The 17947-nt window shown below is 41.1% G+C and overlaps 2 protein-coding genes across 2 annotated transcripts; both read left to right on the top strand.

The window, feature by feature from the left end:
* Positions 1 to 161: 161 nt before the first annotated feature.
* Positions 162 to 10778, top strand: LOC117753313 (carbonic anhydrase 4-like). Its single transcript, XM_034571311.1, has 17 exons — positions 162 to 505; positions 721 to 775; positions 1520 to 1552; positions 1649 to 1822; positions 2781 to 2932; positions 3020 to 3109; positions 3388 to 3454; positions 4099 to 4262; positions 5968 to 6073; positions 6158 to 6190; positions 6280 to 6456; positions 6735 to 6883; positions 6967 to 7056; positions 7275 to 7316; positions 7720 to 7801; positions 7892 to 8055; positions 10171 to 10778. Exons 2-17 carry the CDS (start codon positions 721 to 723, stop codon positions 10336 to 10338), a joined length of 1746 nt encoding a protein of 581 aa, XP_034427202.1. The 5' UTR covers positions 162 to 505; the 3' UTR covers positions 10339 to 10778.
* Positions 10779 to 13278: 2500 nt separating this feature from the next.
* On the top strand, positions 13279 to 16438 carry LOC117753316 (carbonic anhydrase 12-like). Its single transcript, XM_034571314.1, has 9 exons — positions 13279 to 13327; positions 13621 to 13696; positions 13818 to 13844; positions 13930 to 14100; positions 14321 to 14469; positions 14555 to 14650; positions 15717 to 15789; positions 15891 to 16054; positions 16156 to 16438. The coding sequence occupies exons 2-9, from the start codon at positions 13621 to 13623 to the stop codon at positions 16333 to 16335; spliced, it is 936 nt and encodes a 311-aa protein (XP_034427205.1). The 5' UTR covers positions 13279 to 13327; the 3' UTR covers positions 16336 to 16438.
* Positions 16439 to 17947: the final 1509 nt, after the last annotated feature.

Below are 17947 nucleotides of genomic sequence, written 5' to 3'. Positions count from 1 at the left end.
GACGAAATTGGAGGAGGAGCCAGTGAAGTGTGGATCACTGTCTTGGCCTGTGGGTGGTGCAGGGCGGTACTCCAGGAGTGAACACCTGGTGTGGAGAAATAAACGACACTGCCCCCCCCCACCCCATCTTTAAAGCAGTCGAGGCCCGTAACAGTGGCTTTGAGGGTTTCACCCCTGTTCATAACGAGCACTGTGTCATATAAAAAAAAACAACTCATGCAGCAGTTAACTTAGAGGGCTCAGAGTCACTTACCCGAATAAACCCCAAGATTTCACCTGATCACAAATTAGCTCTAAACGCCTTTATTTACATCATCCAAAGAGGCCTGTGGTCATGTTACCATCATGTTGGTTTAGTGTTGTCTAAACAGCGCATCCCCCTCCCATCGGATGTCCCTCTGGCTTTAAAGCACTAACTTGAAAAAGTCTTCACATTGTCTTCTCCTCATTGATGTTCTGACGGTGTTTTTTTCAAGGCTCGGGGACTTGAGACTGGAACCATAAGGTAAGACCATTTCAGACATTTAACACACATACGTGCTAAAACAATGGCATTTGTAATCGACTAGCATCACACAAGCTAATTTCTAATTCTCTCGCAGGGCCACAGTTGTTTTAAGGTTTGTCTGGTGTTAAATGGGATTTCAGATCATGATGCTTGCATGAAAACTTGGATGACTCGTTGTGATTAATGATGGTTTGTCCTTTTTCCTTCTGGAGATGTTTCCCTCCTCACTGCTGCTGTGGCTCGGTTTGGGAGCTTTGGTAAAATGTGGTGAGTAAAATGCATAAATTTCCTCTTATTTCCGGGAAAATGTGTGTTCATGAGCTCTATCCTTTGTTTCCTGGTTTATCATAAGTTAAAGGAGAAGAAAATACTTATATACTTAATAGGCAGCACTCAAATTAAGTGAGTCAAATTAAAAATATACCTTGTTTTAACATGTTAGAAGTAGCTGTGTGCTACATCTTGTCAGATCTTTACTAAAAGTAGAAATAAAATTAAAAGGTGAATGTGGCAATAGATGATGTTCTCACCACAACAGCCAGAGACAAACCATTAGGGTTTCAACATGATTTATTTCTTTTATAAATCAGGAACAAACATAAATTTAACCAACTCAACTTAAAGGGTTTCTGATTGGCTCGGACTCTTTCAGTCTCGAGTTTTCTCTCGTGTTCCTCTTTGTGTCTATGTCTCAATCAGCTAACAGCCCTCAGCTGCACTGATTGGTCCTCTGGTACATGTGGAGGTGCTCTCTGCCACCTCCAGTGAATTATGTCCTCGGAGGAATGGACCCTGTATTACACTATTGGACTTTTCTTTTAGAAATACCACAATGTCAGAGCAGTGATTTCAACACAGATGGTTCAGTGGTTCCCAACCTCGAGGTCAGGTTATAAAATGGTTAAAAAAAATTGGAGGGTTCATGAGCTGAATAAAGTTCCTCTAATGTATTGATTATTTGTATCTCGTGGCTCCTGCACTATTCACATATTTGCTGTATTTCTCTTTCAGCTGATGGAAGTGACTGGTGCTATACTGGCTGTGGTAAGTAAGAACAGATTTCGGGCTCACTGAACGATTTTGACCAATCCTTTTGTTTAAGTTGGTTCCTAACATTGCGAGGACCTCCATCTTTCTTAGCTCACAGCCCGGCCCACTGGGGAGACGTCTCTTCTTTCTGCGGAGGACAGAAGCAGTCTCCGATTGACATAGACACCAGTAAAGTTCACGCGGATGCGAAACTGCTGGACTTTACCTTCAAAAACTTCTCCTCTCAACACGTCATCAAATCCATCACAAACAACGGACACACAGGTACAGAAACAGGCTCCTTTTGAATAGACTGTATGTAAAGGCTGTAGTCAAGCAAAGATCTCACCCCAAAAAAAATGCTCATTAACTTCATTAGCCAAACTCCACCTTTTAGCCCTATTGGAATTATTTCATACTACATGAGCATCAAAAGGTAGTTTAAGTTTTATATATAAAATTCTGACATAATCATTTGAACAATTGTAGAACACAAAAAAGACGCAGCGTTCTAAGGCGGACAAGTTGGCCTGCTCCCTCTTCAAATGATGTGCTGTCATGTATGCAAACTGCTGTTTACCAAGTTTACAGTTTACACATCTGACACAACTTCTTTCCCAACCAGTTTCCATTGGGTGAGGCACGTCCAAAGTTGTTAAACCAATCCCCATACAAACACGCACGTCCTCTGCCCCCACACCCATCTCTGTTTCCCGTCTCTGCTTGTGTGTGTTGGAGAGAGAGAGAAGACGAGCAGAGTGGGGAGGGGCTGAATGAATCAATGAGCTGCGTGCAGATCTATTATAGAGGAAGATTTAGAAGGGCATCAACCCAGCAGCAGTGCCTGGATGATGAAGGCATTGATGACTGGCCCTCACGCTCACGCGGTGTGGTTTTGAATCCAGCCCCTCAATGGGTTGATTTAATTTCCATTGACCGTTGTTGTCATTTTGTTGTCAACAAATTATACAATGTGGATTAGTAAAGATTTTCAACTTGAATAGTTTGTTCCTTAAATTCTTTGTCCGTGTACATTGTTGCATGCAACACATGATCCCTGCAGCACATTCTGGATGTAGTGCTTTTCTGCTTTACAAGGAATGTAACCCTGCTGGTTGTCCAACTAATACAAATTTGGTAAATCAAATTATCAACCAGCAAAATGTAAAGCTAGAGACCTAGTATTTCCTAGAAAGGAATGTAAGGGTTTCACTGCTCACACGCACGTCTCTTCCATGCACAGTGAAATGCTTGCTGAAGGATAATGAAGTTGAAGTGAGTGGAGGTGGACTTAATGGAACATATTCCACGCTCCAGTTTCACTTTCACTGGGGAGATACTGACCACCATCCCGGCTCGGAGCACACGATTGACCAGCACAGATATCCAATGGAGGTACACTCGTGTTTGACATTCACAGTGAGCTTTCCTTCAAAGTTGCCACTTTCTCACTAATCACTGATTTTATAAAATGTCTCATAGATGCACATCGTCAGTCTGAAGAAAGGTCTCACTGTGGAACAGGCCGTCGCAGATCCGAAAGGAATTGCTGTTCTTGGGTTTTTCGTAAACGTATGTGTACACAATTATTACTGCACAGAAGTGTTTAAAAAAAAAAACACATAAAATTTCTGCATAAATCCAGTTTACTAATTTGAACTGGGAATTGCACTGATGAAATTGGGTTTTGTTCAAGGTCATCCATTGGCTCTGAGAGCCTTCATCTGACCAGAAACACACTCAAAGAGTCACAATTGGCCTCCCGACAACAAAATTGACAAGGACTGCATGAACTGTCAAAATTATTATATTCACGTTGCAACCGCAATAACGATGTGTTCTCCTTAAAGGCAACAGAAGATGGAGATGTGTCCGGACCATGGGGCGTACTCGCGTCTTACCTGACGAGCAACACAAGTAAATGTCGGAGTTTTTCCCATTTGATATTCAAGTGCAGCTGATTGCATCGATTAAGCTTGTAGAGATCCCGTGCAGGATGTGTTGCAGTAATAAAAGCTGTTAGAGAGGCATCGCATGGTGCATTTATTTTGAAAATGTTTGACATATTTCGCGCTGGAACAAAAGTCAGATGTCACACGATCTTTCAAAGGCTGGCATGATGTCTATGGGAGCAGCATGTTTAGTGTATTTGGATAAAATTAGATGGTGTGCTTTTATTTGAATAACTTTAAATTATATAGCAACTTTCACAATACCCATGGTTGGTCTACAGGGTTAGGAAATGAGAGTAAAAATAAAACTGTAATTATATAATGGTGAATAGTAGTTTTTAAAGTGTCAGACAGGTACTTGCGGACAAGGGCATGAATGGCTATAAGGAGGATTTTGTGTGTGATGCAGGAGTCGAACGTAGGCCAGTGTATAGATGGATCAGGGTGGAGGTCAAATCATGATTGTTTGCTTGGAGTAGCCTTTCTAACCACTCGTTTTTTTTAAATCAAGTTCATGGCATCAAATCAAGGATGCTGCTATTTTGGTGCATTTAAATCCATATGTCTACATTCACTTGATTGACAGTTTTTTTCCCCCTTTTTCCATAGACACTGAGACTGCCATAAACCATAACTTCTCTATAGATAACCTGATTGGAAATGTTTCCCGCACAAAGTACTTTCGCTACATGGGCTCCCTGACAACGCCCAACTGCAGCGAAGCTGTCGTTTGGACCGTCTTTCAAGAGCCAATCAACATCAACAAAAATCTGGTTAGTTGGGCAGCCTGCAAAACCTGCTCCTCAGCAGAGAGCAATGTTAATGGTGCTCGTATTACACAAAGTGCAAAGAGAAGGCCCCCAGTACAGAGCCTTCAGGCACTGCTTTACCATGTCCGTGCCAGCTTAGCACAAAAGCTAAGTTGCTCTGAACCAAGTAGCTGGTGAACATAATGGTGGATTTGCAAGGTCAAGGAAATCCATTTATGACCACACATGGACCACTCGCGAGTCAAATCAAACGCCGGTCAAGAACCCTTCAGGATATAGGTGTACGTGTTTACTTATCAGTAATCTAGAGAAGTCTCATACAAGATGCTGGTAAACCCCAAACCTAGAGACCGCCCTGCAGTGGGATCCCTCCATAGCCACGATGCCAGTCAACATGTTGACGGTCAGACCCACAGGTACTCAGTAGTTATTATTACATGTATACTCAATTTAAGACTAGGACTTTGTGTGAAAGACACCTTATCTTACTCCAACTTGATTTTGCTGAAGCCTAGAGGCAAAAACGGTCAAAATAATTACAGCATTGTGTACAGCAAATACTCACGCACAATCAGTCAACAGCAGCTGTGGGAGGTGTCTGTGTAATGTCCCAGCAGGCTTGGTGCACGTTTCCCTGTTTCTGTCCTCAGGCAACCTTAGTGGCCTCAAACTTGTCTTAATGTCAGGAAGTAGCGCAGAGTATGAGATGGTTGCCTGACAAGCTTGAAGCTTCTTACATTTGTTTTACGTTTGCGTTACAGAGTGTATGTGTTGCTTCATTACTATCTTTGCCTATGTCAAGAGGAATTGCATGCACACTGTTACATGAGCAGCCACTGACATCTGGTGACCCTTGCCTGCATGTTTTATAGAAAAATGAAACCTGCTGGTCTCTGCATGGTTGGATGATTTTGTTTTTCGTTCTGTCGCAGCAACACAAAGCCCTTGGCTGGCTGCATGTGACAGTTCAAGTAAAGGAAGAGACCTCTTATCTGCGTGACAGCCATCAGTTGATAAAAAAGTTGACTGTTTCTCTGCACGTGACTTGTTCTTGGTGCTGTCCCAACTGAGCAGGTGTATGACGTGTTGTCCTTGCATAGCATACCTATGATGCACGCCTGCACAATGCAATAAATCAAATGTTCAGAATCTTGAATTTTATCAGTGAAAAAGATCACAAAGTAAAGTTCATCTGTATCCTATAGCATACTACTTTTACTAACCACTTAATTCACTTTACCAGGGTTAGGGTTAGTGTCGACAAATAACCAGGTAATGTTGCTACTCACTAGCAACTCCAAAACATTTTTAGCCGATATCTTCATTGTGTTAAAGGGAAACGAATTGTAACACTACACACGATTTGTGTGAATATATATCTCAGACAAGAGTGGGCCTCCTCAGCTCCCGCTAACAGGTGAGCCCACAGATTTGTTGGCTGGCAGAATAATACGACAAATGGCTACACCTTTGCAGTCTTCACCGTAGAATCCAAAAGACTTTCACACACTGCTTCTCAGATTCTCTGGTGTCACGATCGTCCGCTCGGGACAGCTTTGCTTGCCTCCATTTTCATTGCAACAACATAACAACACTGATGGGTCAAGGGGGCATGCAATAGGTCAAGCTGACAGTGAGCGCCCTCTGCTGGATCAGGACACAAACTACTTCAGACGATCTGAGTAAACGTTTCTCTTTCATTTCTTAGATTGCGCGGTTTGCCTCGCTTACGGGACTCGCCAATGTTTATCGGCCTGCACAAACACTCAATGGACGTCAAGTGTTTGCTTCTCCTGGAGTTTCTCTCCCTCCCAGTGAGTTGGAAAATCCCACGCATGTGACCTAGGATGTTTCTGACTCTGTTGGTGCATTAATTATCACTGTTCCATTCTTTACAGGCAAGGCATGGTGCTATGATGATGATCACTGCAGTATGTATCACCAAATATATAAAGTTACAGAAGTATTGGTGGCAGAGGATTCGGGCTTGTCCTCAACTTTGGTTTTCCACTCCCCTCAGAATACAGCCAGGCTCACTGGCAACTTCTGTCTCTGTCCCACTGTGGCGGGGAAAGACAGTCACCCATAAACATTGAGACAAAGAACGCCGTGGTGAACAAAGCACTTGACGCCTTCACCTTTACAAAGTTTGACGACAAACACGCCATCAAGTACATCACTAACACCGGCCACGCAGGTTTGACAGTTTCCTTTCTACATTACAGGCTGTTGTGTTTTTTGAAATCCAACACAACTCAAAACTGAAACTCAAGTAAACTGTAGTTTCATCAGTGTTATGACAATGACGTCTACAAATGAGAATTTGCTGCTGGCAGCTAATATAGGAAAAACTAAGATTTCTATAATTCGGGCCTGAGCACTGAGCGAGGACCCTATTTCAATTCGTTTTTCTGTTTATATTTAATCTGTGAAAGCCATTTACACCTTTTGCTTGTGTCCTCACTCAACTCCCAGTTAAGTGTGTGCTTAAAGAAAACACAGTGGAGGTATCGGGCGGCGGTTTGGGTCACGTCTACTCCACCCTTCAGTTCCATTTCCATTGGGGTTCAAATGACTCCATGGGCTCGGAGCACGCGATGGATTCAAAACGATACCCAATGGAGGTAAGTGCAAAACTCCAAACAATTCTGTTGTTGCACTTAATGCAGTGGTTTGTGATGGGGTTTGCTTTTGTGTCTTTGTCCAGATGCATATAGTGACCAAGAGGAAGGATTTAACTCTGGATAAGGCCATAAAGACTCCGAATGGCCTGGCAGTTCTGGGTTTCTTTATTGAGGTAACGTTGAGCATGTTAATAGTAAGATGCAAATCCACGATGTACAGTATCTGCTGTAGATTTTTAATGTGACCTGTCTCCACACAAGTGACCAAATAAACGATTCACCAAACAACCAGTGTACATCTTAAATACCTCACTTAAAAAAAATTGATTTAAACTAAATTTTACCAAACCAGTGAGTCTTTTGTGTAAGACTATTCTCGCATGTTTTCCAGGCTGCATCGACCAAAAGCAGCAGCAGCAGCTCAGGACATGAGGTAGGTGTTGTAGCTTTGTTAAACCAGGGCCTTAAATATTGATACCGGACATTGTTCACCTCGTTTGATAAGACAAGGACCAAACTAAAAAGTCAAAGTGCACATCAAATACATTTTTCTCAAAGATGGTTTATGGAATTAAAGGTAGTTCTTATCGCACAATTGCAAATTTTCCAGTAAATTTGGTTTTAATTAGTTTATGCTATAAAAATGAGCTAAAATGTCATGATTGACAGCTCAGATTGACTTGCAATTGGTCACCCCTGCAGTGCCATCCCCTGCTTGCTACTGCGCAGACTCTGGCACAAAATGGCGGTCCTGGTTATTTTGGCTTCATTTCTGGATAGTGGAAGGTAGTGGAGAGGCGTCATCCATCTTTACTTACAATCTTTGGTCCCTGTAGACAAATCCCACACCGAGTCCAACATCTAATATGGAATCCTGGAAGAAACTGACCAACTATCTCTCAGCTATTAAAGACATCGGTGAGTGTTCATCTGTTTCAATGCATTAAACACTGAACGTGCAGACATAAATGTATGACTACATCTAGTGCATTTTTTGCTTCAATACAGGCTCAACAGCTGAGGTCACAGACGAGATCTCCATTGATGACCTGCTCGGCGGTGTGAACCGAACTGTGTACTACCGCTACAATGGCTCCCTAACCACCCCTATGTGTAACGAAGCAGTGGTTTGGACCGTCTTTAAAGAGTCCGTCAAAGTCGACCAAGACCTGGTGAGTGGACTCATCTGTTTTCAAACACGTTTTACACAATAAGAAATGTATGATTTTCATGACTATTTACCTGAACAGCTGGTAGCATAATGAGATTTAAATAACATTTGTGACATCTTGCATTATCACATGGTGAGGTCTGCACAAGCCTGTGTTTAGGGCAGTAAAATGTGTAGTTTGTGCGATTCCCTCAAAACTACAATGCCCATGTTCATATTAATGAAGCAACGTGTCAACAAACATGTCAATGACGTTGTGGTTCAATAGCTTTGTAAATTAACAATGGGCTCAAAGGGATGGTTCACCCAAAAATGATAATTCACTCATCTGCACACTACTATGCCGATGGAGGGGTGGGTGTTTGAGTCCAGAAGAATGGGCTACTAGTTTTCAACTATACAGGGATAACTTTTTTTTATAATTTTTGGATAAGTTGGAATATAATTAAACTCAAAAATTCATATTTATAATCATCATAACCTTTTACTTTTTTGTTTTCAGTCTGGTCAGATAAGTCAAACATTCGACTGTACCTGTAATAAAGTCTTGAATGTTTGGCATGGGAGTTTAACAAGACAAACAACACGTTACGAGACCGGCAGTGGTCACTTTGTGATAGCCCTTAAAACTGTTCCTGTTTTATTTCAACGTCACTTGGCAGGAGTTCAAAGCTGAAACTATAAAACTTTCAGAATTCCGTGTACCATCTGAGAAATCTGGTAAATTCCCTGCTTGGTGCAGCCTCCCTTATCCACTGATTAGACAAGTCTGCCCCGGACCAATGGCTCCAAGACGTCAGTTCCACTTGGCTATGCTGGTTTCACCTGCATCGACTCAAACTGTTGTCGGTGAAATCAGTGGTTGTCGGCGTTCGGCTTGACCCTTATCAGTGCACAGCTGAAAGACAAACATGTGACTGAGTGCCTTCTCAAACAATAGGTCATTTAAGTTGCTACATTCTTTCATTTACTGTCGAATGAATTCTGGTAATACACTGCGGGGACAGGTACGTCACAACCTTGATGACAACTTTGATTATCAAATGTACCATCTTGGCTGGAACATATACATGGGTAAAGAATCCTGGCCATCAGGTTTCTTACAGGAGACAAATGGTGGTTTCCTCATGTGTGAATATTTTATGTGACCACAACTCAACTTGGTTTGTCCGACCTAAAAGAAATGGTCTTGGTGTGGATCAAACGGAGACATGGTTTGGCTCGCCTGCAGTGTGAAAACGCCTTTTTTGGACAATTCGTGCTAGATAAAGTGTCTCGCAGGATTGCTCACAGTCTTCAACTCTTATGTGTTTGAATGCAAGGATGTTCATTTTCGCATTCCAATTAGTGTATAGGGTACCGCACTTGAAGATGACTGTCACCCCATGCACCTAATTGGCAATAGGCAGACCTGTGACGCACGTACATGTGTAAAAGCTAATCAATCAAGTATGGGGATGCACAGCCAGGCGCATCATGGAGGCGCGGTGGAGTCTCCTTAATCCTGGCACAGTGGATTTCATTTCATTTTCTGAATGTCCAGGTGTGGGTCTCTAGATTGGGGAGAAAAAAATAATTACAATGGGTGGATGAGTGAAGCATATGTGTACTTGTGTTGATTCGCACATTTCTAGTGCACGCAGCCCACATAGGTGATGAGGACAGGGACGTATGCATGTCATGCAAAATTCTTTAATTCCTTAAATTGCAATGTGAAACCAACACCAACCAGTGTAAACAATGCAACAAAGACGTGGACAATGGTTCAGACCTTGGTCCAGATGAGAACTGCCTTTACATCGCTCCAAGCTCGTACAACCTGCGGGTTTGTGTTTCCCAGGGAGACTCTCTCCGACTGAACCACAAAGCATCTTCGCTGTATTCATATGAACATTTTGGTGTTTCTGTGTAGCACATTGATGTCTTCCTACTTTAAAGTTCCTTACGATGGGTGTTTACTCTTGTCCCGTCCCCTCTCTTAGGCTATTGCTTGAGCAAGTCAACTAGTAAAGCAGCATAATTGACAGCGATTAAGTCATTGGACATCCAGTCAAAAGAATGGCTCTAACATCACTCTATCTCAACTGAGAGCTAACCTTTGGTTTAACCCCACCAGATGAAGCTGTTCCCGACTCAGATGGGATACAACAACGTGTATCGGTCTCTGCAGACTCTTCACAGCAGGACGGTCTACAAATCATCTCAAGCCAGCAGCTCTACACCCGTCATGCAGTCTCTGCTGCCGGCATGTCTTTTCACCATTGTATCTAATTTGCATCCTTGAAAACAGTTTGGCTCCCTGAAATTGCTCTGAAGGATAATCATATATAGTATTAATTATCTGCCTGTATTCTCAAGGTTATTTCAGTAGTTGTAAGCAAAGGACAATGTAGTATGTGCAGTATAATATGCAGTTATATGCTGTGATCTCATAATCAAGATGTTGACTATTTGCCGACCACAGAAGTTTAATTTAAACATCTTAATATGGTTTATTAAACTTCTAGGTGTTATCATGCTCTTTATTCACCTTCAACCACAGATTGCTAACCACAAAAATATATCATATGCTGTATGGATTGTTTTTTAAAACTGGAAATATGATGAGGGAATCATACTGATTTCTATCAGACTAACCAGTGTGTGGGTGCAATTAATCAGAAGGAAAATAATTAATGGTGAACTAATGGTGAAACTGAAATAAATACTTGTATTGATGCCATCTTCCCCAGTGTGAGTGACTGTTTCATCACCAAAGCTAATGGGGATCCTGGGTGTAAATCACTCCACCATATTGACTGACAACCCAGCTCAAATATTATGACTGGCATTATTCTGTATTAGTGCAGAGTATAACACCAAACGCGACATGAATTCCCAACATAAAAACACCTGACACTTTGAGAATAAAGTGATAATTTTGTTTTGATGGGGTTTATTTTCCTAATATATATATTTTTTCTCATTAATTACACTTTTTATTGGTGCGCCTAACTGGCATGAGTTTTAGTCACCGATTTGTTAACCATTTCGGATAATAACTAAATAAAAATGCCAGTGGGGGAAGTTATAGGGATTCGAGATTAGCCATCAGCGGAAATCTTTATGTATGTGTCTGTAAAGGAAATGGAATCTGATCCAAAGGTTCTCCATCACCACCAACACCTGATGTAAAGAGTTGCTGCATGTAAAAAAAAAAAAACTGCTACTGCTTTACAGAACCTGCTCACTAGTAGAATCATGTCTGATTATAACTGATATTTTTGTGCCTTCCTGATTCAAACATGTCGTCTTAACATTTCCTAATCTGGCTGGTTTGGTAACAACTGTCGCTACACACCCAGATGAGTTTTACAAAAATTGATGACACTTGAAAGTAACAAAGCCCTTGAAGAGGGAGTGTGGTGGTGAAAATACCACAACAATGTTTCAATTGTAATAACCACGAAAGCAGTGGCAGGTGTTCCCACACTTGGCCTAGCTACTAGTGAGGATGGTATGTCAGAAAATTAAAATGTCAGTCACTCAAGAACAACGCCTTAATAATTATAAGCAGTTACAGATCATTTGATAATCTACACAATGTGTCAAGACATGGGCGTTAGCCTTTTATATTACACAACATCACATTTAATTTATCTGACGCTTTTATCCAAAGCGACTTACAATAAGCGCTACTAAACATTTTTTTAACCAAGGTATAGTCGGTATAGCCTTGGCACAGGTATGCTCACTGCGAGTGACCCTCTACCTTCTGCTTAAATCATCAAAGGCATGTGCTTTGAACTGAAGGTCAGCTGTGTGTGTAAGAGCGCTACAACTAGCAGCCTAAAACTTCCAGTACAATGAGTAGCTAATGTTCTGCTAGATTGCTCCAGGAAATGGTGCAATAACACAGTAGATGGCGGTAATGCACCCGGACGTTGGTTGACACTTGTCAAAACGAACAAAGAAGTACTGTTTCTAACAGTTCTTAACTAGCAGGGGTTCTTTGTTACCAAAGGAAGAATGGCCAAGTCCAGTAAAGAGGGAAAGTGAGAGTATACAAACCCATAAGGGTGTAACCAGCTCACGCTACTATAAAGTATGTACAAAACATGTTGACATGTTATTATGCAGACAGCAAAACTGGTTCTGGAAAAACTAATTTCTAACTGAACTAGTGTCATTCAAATGATAAATGCTAAGATTCATTCACAGTTGTGGTGAAAGGGCAAACTCTCAGGTGCTGCTGCTTTGAATGAATGAGTCTGTAGTGAGTCATCCTTTGTCCTCTTGCTGCTCCTTGGTCCACACTGGCAAAGCCGTTACCTTCCTCATACCTTATTGCTACACTATTTCTTTAGAAAGTCAGCTGCCAGCCCATGCCACTCTGGAATATCCACTGCTGCATGCCTTACTTATGACCTCAAAGAACTTTTATCAGACAAAGATCTGTTTGTCTGCCAGTCTGTCCATCGATCTATTCATCTGTCTGTGTGTACTTTCCTGCAATCATCTGTAATTACTAGTCACATGCCTAGCTAGATCTAACCTATCCCTAACCTCTTTACAGTAATGCTCCAATGCATCACCCAGTTTATAGCTTTGAATAAATGATGAATGCTGCTTGCAGTCTCCATAGATGGTCTTTGTAGTTTTAAGACTTTTCATGTCAATCAAACATAGATTTCAAAACATAAAGCATTGTTTTTCTCTTTGCCCCTGACATAGGACAATGTCTAAACAATTCATTTTTGACACCAACATATCTTCCATTCTTATGGACACGTTTACTTCAAAAACACAGTTCTGATTGTTGTCAATCCCAAAAATGCCCCCATGCTCGTGTGAGGCGGTGATGCAGTCATACGAGGACATCTTGCTGTCACGCCACCAAATGGTGGATTATCAACTGGATCCAGGTTCACAAAATATATTTGTTGAAGAATCGACAAAAGTGGATCCTACATTATAAGCACTTTTCTGTCCCTGTTTGACAAACTGACCCTTCTCAAGGCTTTAGTTGTCCAGTTAATCATGTTTCAGCAGCACCTCTGTCCTGTTTAATGTTCTATTAATGTTTCATAAATTGAATACCTCTTGGTCCATAAAACAGCAATAGAAACCTTCTACTATCATTATTATAGTGCTGTTTTTTTCTGCCTGTGATTAAAAATGTGTCAGGGAGGAGGAGTGTTTTCAGAGGCTACTGAAGAGCCTGAGAGAATAAAAAGAGGGTGGGTGAGGCTCCACAGCTGATAGACACAGAGGACTGTACAGGTGCGTCAAAGGTAAGACCTGCTGCTCAAGTCATCTCAAAGATCTGATCCAACAATCTGAAACAGAGCTTTTAGTAGAACTCCTTCTCTCTACCATAGTCAAATTGTGCATCATCAATTATGATTCTTTTAATTATGTGAAAAGATGTGAGTATTTTTAATGACAATCTACAGAGTAAAATAGGCTTATTTTATTCTCTTATTTAGATATTTGAATTATGCAATTTCTTACCAATGATTAATGTGGATGATCATAACTTTGTATGAGAATAAATTGTTAAGTGACTTTGTGACTGCTTCTTTAGATGATCTTCCTCGTAGCACTTGTCCTCACTGCGTGCGCCCTCACATCAAGGGTTGATTGTGCCACTGAAGGAATTGGTAGGTATTTGAACTGTTTTTTCATCACCTTGGATTTATGACTCTTTGGATTAACGCTGCGTTTCCATGGAGACTACTTGTTATCATGAAGTGATACTTATTTGTTCTCTTCCACCTCCAGTATGGTGTTATCATCTTCCAACCTGCAGTGAGTGGTCTCCTGTATTCTCTACCAATCTCAACATCTCAGCTGCTCCACTACAGCTACTCAAAGTTGTGTTTGTGTTTTACAGATGACACCAAGTGGGCAACCATCGCTCCTAAATATTGTGGTGGCTCCCGACAGTCGCCCATTAACATTAACACAGCAGCTGCCAAACCTGATGTAAAACTGACAGAATTCACCTTTACCGACTTCAGCAGTACCACCGCACTGAAAACCCTTGAAAACACCGGCAAGACAGGTGAGGACTGGGTGAGGACTGGCACCTGCTTAAAGGCCGGTTAAAGAGGGTTGCATTAGGTTATTCAAGAGGGAGGTGTTTTTCAAAGTGTGAAAATGTATAATGCGAGAATCTTGCTGACACAGCACTGGACACAACACCAAGCCTTTTTATCGTTTTCTCTCATTTCTTATCAGTTTTTTTTTTATTGTCCATTGTTTTGTTTTTTTTACCTCCCCAGTCAAGGTTACCCTTGGTCCAGGTGTTCAGATTTCCGGAGGAGGTCTTTCAAACACCTACGACACCCTGCAGCTTCACCTGCACTGGGGAAATGGATCCTCCGTCCCCGGGTCTGAGCACACAGTGGATGGCAAGCGCTACCCCATGGAGGTAAATTGGGTTTGTCATATGAAGCTACAAATTCAAATTACAGCAATAAATTGAGACTGTGTTTCTTTTCTCTTTGCTCCCGCAGTTGCACATTGTAAACGTCAAGTCATCCTACAATGGCAACACAACCCTGGCTGTTGGAGACTCCAATGGCCTTGCTGCTCTTGGTTTCTTCATCGAGGTGAGGTGCATTCGTTGAATATGTACTTTTTTTTGTTGGTTCATTCCTGTGCCGTCATTTCAGACCATGCACGTACCGTTTGGACGATGTCCCTCCTTGACCTCATGAAAAGTGGCAGGCACTGCCGGTTCAACTAACTTTGATTCTGGGGAATTTGATCCAACAAATCAGAGAGACAGACTCAAACTGAAACCCTGATCTATATGACAAATAATTCAAACTCCCATGGACAAGCTCACAGCAGCATGGGAGGACTTTGGAAAAATAAACCTGACTTCCTCCCTTCTTGCTGGGAAAGCCAATCTTCTTTGGTGGAGGGACATGATGATAAGCAATATTATGTCCTGGCTAAAAACTCAAAGAAAGTGACATATTTTCTTCAATATATGGGACATTTTCAAATGGATTCCATACATTTCAAATAACTGAACATTAAGGGAAGCTTAAGTACATTTCATACACTCCAAGGCCTTGGCGTGGCAAGAATCTGTTTGCATAGCTTGCTGGCACTGACTTGGGAAGGATTGTTGGTTTGTGCGTGTGTGTGTATGTGACGAAACAGGACTGCACCTTTATGTGGTTCAAAACCTCAAAAGCTTTTATTTTGGGTAAATGTTCAGTGTGTAAGTTTCAGGTGAGAGGGATCTATTGGCAGAAATTTAATACAAAATAATCATAGTTATGTTTTCACTAGTGTGTACTATTGTACAAATTGTTTTTTACTTTAACCAAGAATGGCCCCTTTATATTTAATTACTTTGTATTTACATTCGGAAACTAAACACCTTTGAGTTTTTAAGACAACTGAAGGTTTCCCCAGGTTCTCTTTCATGTTTGGAAGAGGAGGGTGAGGTGAGGGGTATTCAGCTGCAACTTTGACTATGTCACCAAATCTTATACGCTGAACCTTTAAGTTCATGCATCTGTTGGACTCCATCATTTCAATATTTTTTGTTAATTTCATTACTGTACTGTGTTAAATATGCAAAGGACATGAGACATTTCTTTCCTCCACTGGGTTTAAGAAACAATTGAAACTAAACATTTCCTGTGTGCATTCTTTCAGGAAATGTCAGGCAATGACGAACCTGCAATCTGGAAGAAATTTACCGCCTATCTGCTTAACATCTCAAACAAAGGTAAGGAGATGTTTTAGTCTTCTAGACTAAATTGGATCCATTGCTCTGTTATAAAATTATGTCAGCTGCGGTCCCTTGAGAGGTTGTGTTTCTGTCCTCAGGTCAAACTGTAACACTTCCTTCTGGAATTTCACTGGATGACCTCCTTACCGGCGTGAACCGTACTAAGTACTATCGTTACCTTGGCTCCTTGACCACCCCTGCTTGCAATGAGGCCGTCGTTTGGACTGTGTTCAAGGAGCCGATCAAAGTCAGCAAGGATTTGGTGAGTTTCTCTTCATCCTTACGTACAGTGGCCCGAACATAAAGTACATATACTCCCACAGTGACTGAATGCAGCTAACTCGCCCGATGTCTTGTCTCCAGATCGACCTCTTTAGCAGAACAGTGCACGTCAACGACAGCTCATCGCCTTTGATGACGAATGTCTTCAGACAGATCCAGCCAGGTCAACCAGTCACAACACAGGCTGAAAGCTCTGCCTCCACAACCTGCTACTCTCTGGGCCTGATGGTGCTGAGTCTTGCTCTGTGGAAGAATCTGTGATCAAATACAATCCAGCAACGTATTTTGTTCCTGTTTTTCTCCTGTATGATTTTGTCTGACTTTAGCCTTGTCCAAGTTGTTTATACATAAAGTCTGCACTGAACTTCTTGTCATTAGTGCCCTTAATGCAACATGTAGGATGCAACATGCACATGTGATCATTCTTCTTACATCCAAGACGAAACGAAGCCTCAACAACACAATTACTTCTTCTTTTCCAATGTAGCTTGATGTAATATTATTGTTACCACAACACAGTTTAACGGAAATTAAATGTAATGTTGGCTGCTGTTCTAATGAATTTGACTGTCACAATTGTCATGTTAATTACAAAATGAGTGTTTAATAAGTTTTTTCTGTATGGACATTTGCCCATATTGAATTCATGTTATGGACATGAATACTTAAGTACATGAGTACTGAATTTTTTTTATGCAGCACAGCAGTGATTCGGGCACAGCTCACGTCCATTATGAGCTAACAAGGCTATATTCAGGGATCTGAGAAAGGGATATTGTACCAAGTTTACTGAGGAGCTCTACTGATGGTGATTTTTGAAATCGTAAAGAAATGAATGCATTATGAGTGTGGCAGTAATTTGTCACATTGGCCTTGTGTTGAGAGTTAAAAATTGGTTTCTACATATTTGATTTAGCATATTTTTCCTATTACTTTATATTGTAACTTGATTTGCTAAATGTTCCCCTTCCTGGTGCAGATATTGTTTGCACATGAAATGTCGCCATCTTGCCAAGCTGATGAATCAAAATGAAACCTGTTTCAGTCGGTGTAAAGAAGGAATGAGGTGTCAGTTAAGTGAAACCCATTGTGTATAGCAATTATATACACGATCATATATTCACACCTTTTTAACCTTGTGTTGAACTACTCCCAACAGAGCAGTAACAGAACTGTGGGCTCCGGTTTAATGTGTCAAAATTAAATGATCAGTCACTCTTCATCAATCTCCGCTTTTCTTTGTAAACTTTGTAGAGTTTGTTTTACAGGCGCGGTGTCATGACATTTTTATCCCTGTTGTTGCTCTTGGACAGAACTTGAGCCAGACAACAGAGACATGGTTTTAGAGAGCTCATCCCTAGAGCTATCCCAGAATATGAGATGACATGAAAGCCTCGTTGTTTCAAAAGATCACTTCTCAATTTCAAGTAACTTCTTCTTAACTGATGGCTGTGACACTGCAGTTTTTCCATGTTGTGGGTTAGGGTTAGGGTTAGGTGCTTTTAGCTTTAGTCATCCAGCTTATCTAGTATTTACAGGATAAACACAGAACAAGGAAGTTTATATGCAAACATTAACCTACTTGAGGAACTTGAATAATGCTTTGAAAAAAATATTTAATGGTTAACTTGACAGATAATTAATGAGATATTTAAAATTATAAAAGAGATCAACACATTCGTATGACAGTGTAAGGGTTGAATGAAAGTAAATGAAATTAAAATAATGTTTTTCCTGCATCTGCATCCCTTTACTTTCGGTGTCAGTCTCTTTACTTTAATATTTAATTTAGTCAACATTTAAGGCATATTTTTGTGTGTTCTAACTTCAAACTTTAGGAGTCCTGGACTATTTGGATATTTTTGAAAGCTCT

This window comes from Hippoglossus hippoglossus, chromosome 19 (assembly GCF_009819705.1).
Source record: "Hippoglossus hippoglossus isolate fHipHip1 chromosome 19, fHipHip1.pri, whole genome shotgun sequence".
In the NCBI taxonomy this organism is placed as follows: Eukaryota; Metazoa; Chordata; class Actinopteri; order Pleuronectiformes; family Pleuronectidae; genus Hippoglossus; species Hippoglossus hippoglossus.
Note: the sequence above shows the minus strand (reverse complement) of the source record. Positions and strands in the feature narration are given on the sequence as shown.